The sequence below is a fragment of the Leptonotus elevatus genome, chromosome 10, assembly GCF_054856555.1.
Source record: "Leptonotus elevatus isolate MCC_2025b chromosome 10, RoL_Lele_1.0, whole genome shotgun sequence".
In the NCBI taxonomy this organism is placed as follows: domain Eukaryota; kingdom Metazoa; phylum Chordata; class Actinopteri; order Syngnathiformes; family Syngnathidae; genus Leptonotus; species Leptonotus elevatus.
Window position 1 is genome coordinate 20226206 of NC_141248.1, and position 8754 is coordinate 20234959.

Below are 8754 nucleotides of genomic sequence, written 5' to 3' on the forward strand. Positions count from 1 at the left end.
TTACGATTCCTCTATAAATTGAAGCAAAAATCATTGTCGATCAAATCATTTCGAATCAAAAATCTTTCTCAATCTATTCTGAATCGAATCGCACCCTCAAAAATCGGAATCGAATCGTGAGACATTCAAAGATTCCCACCCTTAGTAGGTACTGTATTTTTTTTTTGTATTTCTGAAAACGGAACCAGAACTGCACTCTGACGCATGAAAGCAATGAAGGTTTGCTTACTCGGAAAGTGAAACCATTCAAGTTCTGTTTATACATTTTGGCTCCAATGTTTCAAAAGTGAAAGTTCGATTTTTACCAGGCTGGCAGTGAAGGAGGTAATGTTGATATGCGGTGTAAAAATGGAGGAGAAAGAAAATGCAAACCCTAATGATTTTTATTGGACACCGGTAAGGAGTGCTCCCTACCATTCAATGTGAGAACACAAACAATAACAACAGAGCAGATGGAAAAGTGCAACAAACGAGAATTTTTTATTTTTTTAGAAGACATTTTGAACTTTTAAAAATAACTTTGGGGGTAGGTGAGTCATAACGTTGCTGTGATTTAACATTAAGCATAGGTGTTAGGTACGCTGCTCTGTCCATTAAGATTTACGGCGCCACTCAGTGAAGCATTGCCTCTCCATCAAGGCCAAACCGATGACAACATTTACAAATGCATTTGAATACTTATGTTCGTCAAGCGTGGTAAACACATAACGGTAATTGGGCACAAAATTAGCATTTTTCTCCCAAAGGTTTGGGGGACGAGGCTCAGGGTTGTTAGTATACACGTAGGTATCATAATCATTACATGTATGGCGGGCCGAGTACACCAGACAACCCACGCAGTAAAAAAAAATAAAATTCCCTTGTGTGCGGCCTCTGATTTTAAAATAATTGGATACAATAAAACAAAAAAATTGTACTACTACTGGTTCATGGAATATATATATATATATATATATATATATATATATATATATATATATACACACACTACCCGTCCCATGCTTTATATGACAAAATGGGAAAAACTCATTAAAACAACAAAGTATTTGATATTTCAGACCTCAAAGTAGGCCGACTATAGAAAGTTTATTTTTTGTTAATAAATGCTACATTAAAAAATGACTGTTTTTGTACAGACCACATCACATCATCCCAACATGTATGAGGTAGATTAAAACCAGCAAAGCCAATCTTTGCCATTTCCAGACTTAAATGCTATGGAGTGATTCCCAACCACTATTCCGTGGCATAATAGTCAATTGTGTTATTAAGCTCACTAAATTGGTCCCGAAAATATTTACAACAAATAATATACAGTGAGTATGCTTTTGACACTTTGGACCCAATTGAGATATTTTCACTCAGGGGTGTACTCACTTTGGTTGCCGATGTTTTAGACATTTACAGTTTTGCAAGCTATGCATTATCTAAGCTAAAGTTTCTTTTCTTCAGTGTTCCGTGAAGATGTATAAAATATGTACAAAATGTGAGGTGGGTACTCACTTTTGTGAGATACTTTTGTTCATCTAGCTATGCCAGCGACATATAGTGACAGACAGAACACTTGAATACTCTTCCATTAGATGGCAGAAGGTTCAATTAACCTGTTGCCTGCTTTGTGTCCAGGCCCAGATTTCAGTCAATTGAGAGTAGCTCATCACTCTAGCATACTTTTTTTTTTGTAGCGTAAAATACTTGCCTTGGCTCAATAAAGGTTGGGAAACATTGCTATAGCATATGCCATCTCAGCTTATGTGGCAACCTCCACGATGTGTGGCGTTATGATGCTATACGTTTGACATACGCGCCTAAAAATTCTAAAAGTCATGAAGAACGAGTGCGACAGCAGCCAAATCCCAAATGGCGCATTGCTGTCAGCACAGAAATCGGGCGACTGCCAGCGCAGCAGCGACTGCCAGCGTAGCGACATGAGCGGAGAAGACGGGGCGAGTGGCATCGCCCAAGAGGGAACTGCCGTGCATGCAGTGCGCCTTGTTGCTCCCGATGCAGGCCGCGTAGGCCATGACGTGCGGGATGTAGTTCTGCTCGTGCACGCCGTGCATTAGGTGAGCCAGCGGGCCCTTGGCGAACACGGGCACATCCTCACCGCCGTGGGTCTCGGAGCTCAGCGGAACGGCGGACTGAGCCTGGTAGTGCATGTCCTCTGCGTGGGAAGGAAACGGCACATAATTAGCACTCGCACAAAATGGCTGACGATGACTTTTGAAGGAAAATGGACTTTATAATTAATTGTACTCCAAAACCTTGTTTACTGCCATTTTAGTTGCCAAAATGTAATGTGCGGGAAACTCACAACATTGCATTCATTAGCAAGTTGCAAACGAGATTCAGAGAGACTGGAGGAGTCACAAAAGGGCACAGAAATATATATCCTTGGAAATGTTCCAGAGATAGACCGATATATATTTTTTTTCAGGGCCGATGCCGATTATTAGGGCTGGGAATTGATTCTTATTCCCTCAATCGATTCGATTTCGATTCAAAAGAGTTCAGTTTTATTTGATTTTGATTTCCCCTGATTCGATTCGATGGACTTCAGTTCAATCCGATATTAATTATGGAACATCAATTCTTCTTAAATGTCAAAGACACGATTTAAAAACAAACAAACAAAAAAAACTCAGCAAAAAATATTACATTTCAAAGTAAATTTTGCGGCGACAGTAACTGGTAAAATGAATTAGTTTACTAATTGAAGTAACACCTGTTCTAATCACTTAAGTGTTACACAAACATTGACTGGGTGAGATGAAAATATTTTCATAATTCTAATTTAATAGTTGTAAATATAAACTTAAAATATTCTGAATTGTCTTCAAGTGCAATAAGTCAGGTCTTTCATAAATGTAAGAAAATACTTTTAAATTGATGTGAGCAATAAAATAAATAAATAAGATACCCACCAAAAAAATCGCCTTTAAAATTGTATTTTCTTAAGAATTTATGGGGAAAAAAGTCATATTTAAATAATCGATTCATGGTTTTATGAGTTGATATTGGGCTTGAAAAGGAAAATCGAATCGATATTAGTTACTCAATAACCGATTTTTGGAGCCGATATTCATTTTCAGTAAAAAAGGGGGTACAAATATTGGCGTCAATTTTTGCCAAAATTGACTTTGTTGTAATGTCTTAAAACATGTTTATTGAATAATTTTTCAGACTTTTGTTGTCGATGAAATGTCGAATTTTTTAATTTTTTTTATTTTACACAATAGACTTCATTTTTAATGTTTTATATATATATATATATATATATTTGCGGGGGTAATATTCAGAGGAAGAAAAACAAATTTGCGACTTTATAAAGTGCGCAAATTTGTGGCTTTATTAAGTGGCAAACTTACAACAAATACACGTAGCGTAGCTATAGTCTAATATGAGGATTCGTTGGTGGCAATTAATTACTATTTCCTTATTTGAAAACCCAACCGAACAAGTATTGGCACAAACATCCGAGTAGTACGCTACGTGTATTTCTCGTAAGTTTCTGAGTTTTTTTCTCTTGCAAATGTGCCACGTTATAAAGTCGCAAATTTGCCACTTTTATAAAGTGGCAAATTTACAAGTTTTTTTCTCTGAATACTGCCCCACCTTCTAAAAAAATCTATCTTTATACGTGGCCCTAATACGCCGTCGTAGTTTTAGATCGACCTTATATCGGCTGTCAGATTTTCAAAAAAGGCAGATAGCGATATTCGTCAAAATGCCCAATCGGTCTATCCCTGAATGCTCAAGAAACGTAAGCAGCCATTAGTACCTACCGAAATTAACATTGGAGATGTTCTCCCTTTCACCATCGACCAACTTGTAACCCGGCCCATTGCCATATGCGATGGCGGTGAAGGGCTTCATGTCGACATCGCTCGGCTCGGGGGCCAAGCCTGCGGAAAGAGACACAACACCGGGATCTTAATATCCACAAAACATGCAGACAATATAAGAACATGTATCCAATATCAAGTTCATAACCTACCAAAAATGCTGTTTCCTCTGAACGTGTAACCTCCAAAGGTGAACACGTGAGAATGGTCGGCGGTGACGACGGTCATGGTGTCGTGGACGCTGGTCAGCAGGCCCGCTCGGCCGACGGCCCGGTCCATTTCCACCGCGTCGTGCAGTGCCAGCTGGGCCAAACCCCCGTGGTGACCGTGGTCGATACGGCCGCCTGAAGGTTCACATCAATTTCTTGGGCTAGTCTTTTCCCCTCTTTCTATCCAGCCATTCGTTTTCTTTCGCACTTGTCTTCATTCGGGTCCCGGGTCAACAAACGCATCCAAGCAAAGACTAAAGGTTGTACAAACGCACCTTCTACAAGCAGGAAGAATCCATTGGGGTTCTTCCTCAAGATCTTGATGGCCGTGTCCACCATCTCCGTGAGTGACGGATCAGTCTCGCTGTTCCTCTCTATGTCGTACATCAGATCCGCCGGTTCAAAGAGACCTAAGAGAGGGACATGGGATGTATTTAACTCATTCACTGCCATTGACGGCTATAGACGTCAAAAATTCACTTTCACAACTATTTCTATTAGTTTCACATTTTTTTTCACTTTTGTTAACAAGAGTATGAAAGCCTAGAATTTTTTTTATTGTACATTTAGAATAGAAAAAAATGTAATTGCCTGATGTCCCTAATTAAAATGGAAAAAAATATTTAAAAATTAGGGGCGTCACACGATTAAATTTTTTAAATTGTAATTAATCGCATGACTTCAATAGTTAACTCACAATTAATCACAAATTTTACTTCTGTTGTAAATGTACAATAAAACATATTTTTCTAGGTTTTCATACTCTTGTTAACAAAAGTGGAAAAATGTGAAACTAATAGCAATAGTTCAAATGAATTTTTGACGTCTATATTTAATGAGTTAATGGACCATAAGACTCAGGGGAAAACCAAAAAACACGTCAAAACTCACCCAGTAAATAATCAACATTTAAGGGGTTGAGTTGTAAGAGCTGAGTCCTGTTCCACACGTAAGAGCCTTTCTGCACAATGGGAGAGAGCGTATGAGCAGTGCACAGAATAAAAAAAGTAAAACCCGAAGCCCAGCTTGAAACCTTAAACCTTCCTTGAAACCCTAGTTTGAAACTCCGAGCCTTGTTTGAATCTCTTACCCAGACATGAAACCCTACTTGAAAACCCTAACCCTGGCTTGAAACCCTCATTTGAAATACCAGCCCCGTCTTAAAAATCGAACCCAGGCTACCCCGACCCTCACTTGAAACCATACTTTAAAACCTTAACCTTGGCTAAATCGAAAGCCTAGATTTCTTGAAACCAGTTTTTGAAACCCTAAGTGTATTTTGAAGCCCTATCCCAGACTTGAAATTCCAATTTGAAAACACACATTGTGGCTTCTTCTCTTACTCTGACTTAAAACCCTCATTCGGAACGACCTTTTTTCTTTTCTTTTTTTTCTTTCTTTCTTGTTTTACCTTGTACTTGGTTCTGTTGATCCACTCATGCACCAGGTTCCGACCGTCGTTGCGCGTGCCGTTGTGCTTCTCGACGGTGGGGTACTCCACATCGGGCGTGTTTTTGGGCAACATGTACTTCCTTCCTCCGCCCATCATAACCTGAACGGCCACAACATAGAAGACACAGGTCTAGTGCTGTCACTGTCAAATATTTTTAGAATCGATTAATCTATCGATTAGTCAATTAATTTATCGACTAATCGGACTCATTTTAATTTTACATTAATGTGTATTACAAAAGCAGTTTTTCCCTGATTACTGTTTATTAACCAGTAATTGGTGTGGTTTTTTTGGTACTTCATATCCGTATGGTGATAAAAAAAAAAAAAAAAAAAGGGGGATTGATGCTGTACTATGTTACAGATTCAGTCATTGTTTTCCAAAGTAAAAACATGTTTACAAATGTCTTATTTTTATTAAACACAGAAGATAATCAGTCTTCTTTTATGAATGACTACAGAAATAAGTGAACAATTACTGTTGATGAGCTGAAATCATTAAAAAAAAAATCTCCAAACGATTAATTTATCTATTATCTATTTATCGATTAATCGATTAATTTTGACAGCTTTACGCAGTTCATTGCTTTGCTCTTTGAATTTAACAGTTTAGGTCGTGTAGCTGAACCTCTTTTTTTTATTTTTTTTTTTAACTCACGTCAATATTTGGGATGTTTTCAAAGAGTTGCCTGGCGATGTCTTTGCAGCCGGCCTGCAGCGCCTCGGGTGGCATCTCGTTGTCCGAGTACCAGTCTCGGTCTACGCTGTGCGCGTAGGCGGCGCTGGGTGTCGCGTGGTTGATGCGAGTCGTCGTCACGATGCCCACGGACTTGCCTGCAGAGGACACGGGAGTTTCAAAATATAAAGTAGTAGTTATGTTTTTCTGTGGGCAGCCGGTTTGACAAAAATGACAGCAACCAACCATTACATGTACTGTATATGTAGCTGACATCATATTATGTGGTTAAAAAAGAAAAAAAAAGAAAGATGCTATGAATTATACCTCTATAGCATGCTTTTGCCTGTGAGTATTCATGCGACTTAACTCATTGATGTCCAAAATTAATTTGAACTATTTCTCTTAGTTTAACATTTTTTCCACTTTTGTTAACAAGAGTATGAAAACCTAGAAAAAAATATTGTACATTTAGAACAGATATAAAATTTGTGATTAACCGTGAGTTAACTATTGAAGTCTTGCAATTAATCACAATAAAAAATTTGAATCGCCTGACGTGATAAAAAAGAAAAGAAAAGATTATTAAAAATTAGGGGCGACAGGCGATTTGTTTTTTATCGTTATTAATCACATGACTTTACTAGTTAACTCATGATTAATCACAAATGTTATATCTGTTCTAAATGTACAATAAAAAAATTCTAGGTTTTCATACTCTTGTTAACAAAAGTGGAAAAAATGTTAAACTAATGTAAATATTTCAAATGAATTTTGGACGTCAATAGCCGTCAATGGCAGTGAATGAGTTAATATGGGAGGAGGCATCTACTATACGACAGCGTCTATTAAATTACAGGGACGACTGCTGTATGGTATTTTCCGTACTGACTGTTGAATGGCGAGCACATGTGACACTGCCCAATTCAGTCATCAAAATGCAGACAATTATGGCACATTGTGATAAGCAGAAGTGATCAAGTTTGCAATAGTAGAAATGAGAATTAATTATAACACCCCTAACATGTAGTAGGGTTGCTCGATTAGGAGGAAAATATTAATCACGATTAATTTGGTCATAATTGAAATTGTGATTAGGACAATCATTTGTTTTTTGGTACAAAACAAGAAAATGGAACTGTAAAAAAAAATATATATATATATTTAGACAAATACATTTCTTTGAAACCCTATAATTATGCAAGTTCCTTTTGGACCAAACAAGATTGATTAAATTAGACATAAAAAAAAAAGAAAAGAAAAAAGGTGCAAATATATCAATTTTAAACAACTGAAAAAACGTTTTTATTTACAATTATGGCGATTTTGTAATTGTGGAGTGTAATAATTAAAATTATATTTCAATTAATTGCACAGCCCTACCATGTAGGCTACAGTTGAAACCAGAAAATTACATACACTACATAAAAAGACGTCTGTGTGTGCCTTTATTTAGAGCGCTGTTCATGTTGTACCCGATTTGGCCACTTAGGGGCAGTGTGGCTCCACGCAGTCTAATACACTGTTAAGTTGTAGCCACATTAGAGAGTAGAAGGAAAAAATCACGATGAAGTTATTCCAATAAAAGTTGTTTTTTTTGCAGCGTGGAGCCGTTCTTTTGAGTGATAAAAGTGCCGCGAGTAGCGCGCTAATTAGCATTAGCGAATCAGACTGGAGTAGATCATTACAATTCCTTGCACATCTATAGATTAAAGCAAAAATCATTGTCAATCAAATCATTCTGAATAAAAAAAATCGTTCTTAATCGAAAATCGATTCTGAATCGTTATCGCAGACCCCAAAATCGTAATCGAATCGTGGCGCTATTCATCAACACCCTACCTGCGTCCTTGGCCCACTTGAGGATGGAGGTGACCTCGTTGCCAAAGGTGGTGTTGCACTGGGAGCGGACGGCATTGGCGCTCACGCCCACCGTGCCCGCGTTGGCCTTGACACCGCACAGGAAGGCTGTGGCAGTGCCGGCGCTGTCAGCCACCTGCGAGTCCGTGTTGTAGGTCTGCGTAGGTCACATCACAGTAGAAGTCATTTCCATGGATTGTTAGCAGGGTTATTATTGTTTTGGAATTTTCATTTTAGCTAGCTTTTTTTTTTTTAGTTAGTTTTAATCAGTTTTCAAGGTGGTTCTCAAAACGTAGTTTTAGTTAGTTTCAGTATTAGTTTTTTTAAAAATGTGTATTACTTACTGTACTTACAAGAAAAGAAAAAGCCAGAATCCGGCCGCCACAGTCTAGTCTATGTCGGAGGTGTCGTTATCCGACGGGAGGTAATTGTTGCCTTATTACTTACTTACTTACTTACTTATTTACTGCCTTATTGTGTGCAATATTTAATAAACACCATTGTAAAATGAAAAAGGTTACACATTTCTTACCAAGCGTCGCATTTTGGCTGAGTTAAGTCAAGCATGAAAAATTGCTACCTAGAAGCGATGTCGTCTGAAGTTGCTTTTCTATTGGCTGCTGCTAGATGACATCACTTCTGTGTGACACTTTCAAACGTCTTTATTCCGGTTAATATTGAAATAAATATACTTAAAATCACATTTAACATC

The 8754-nt window shown here is 37.8% G+C and overlaps 1 protein-coding gene across 4 annotated transcripts in view; it reads right to left on the reverse strand.

Moving 5' to 3' along the window:
• Positions 1–365: 365 nt before the first annotated feature.
• The window catches only part of alpl (alkaline phosphatase, biomineralization associated), a 16764-nt gene continuing 8375 nt past the window's right edge, over positions 366–8754 (reverse strand). For all 4 annotated transcript variants that reach the window (XM_086087529.1, XM_086087530.1, XM_086087528.1 and 1 more), the window contains 8 exons: positions 8025–8199; positions 6165–6340; positions 5466–5606; positions 4946–5015; positions 4330–4464; positions 3998–4189; positions 3786–3905; positions 366–2164 (listed from right to left, as the gene is read on the reverse strand). In XM_086087529.1, coding sequence (XP_085943655.1) covers positions 1875–2164; positions 3786–3905; positions 3998–4189; positions 4330–4464; positions 4946–5015; positions 5466–5606; positions 6165–6340; positions 8025–8199 — 1299 coding nt within the window. In that variant the 3' untranslated portion in view covers positions 366–1874. The remainder of the gene's footprint in view (positions 2165–3785; positions 3906–3997; positions 4190–4329; positions 4465–4945; positions 5016–5465; positions 5607–6164; positions 6341–8024; positions 8200–8754) is intronic.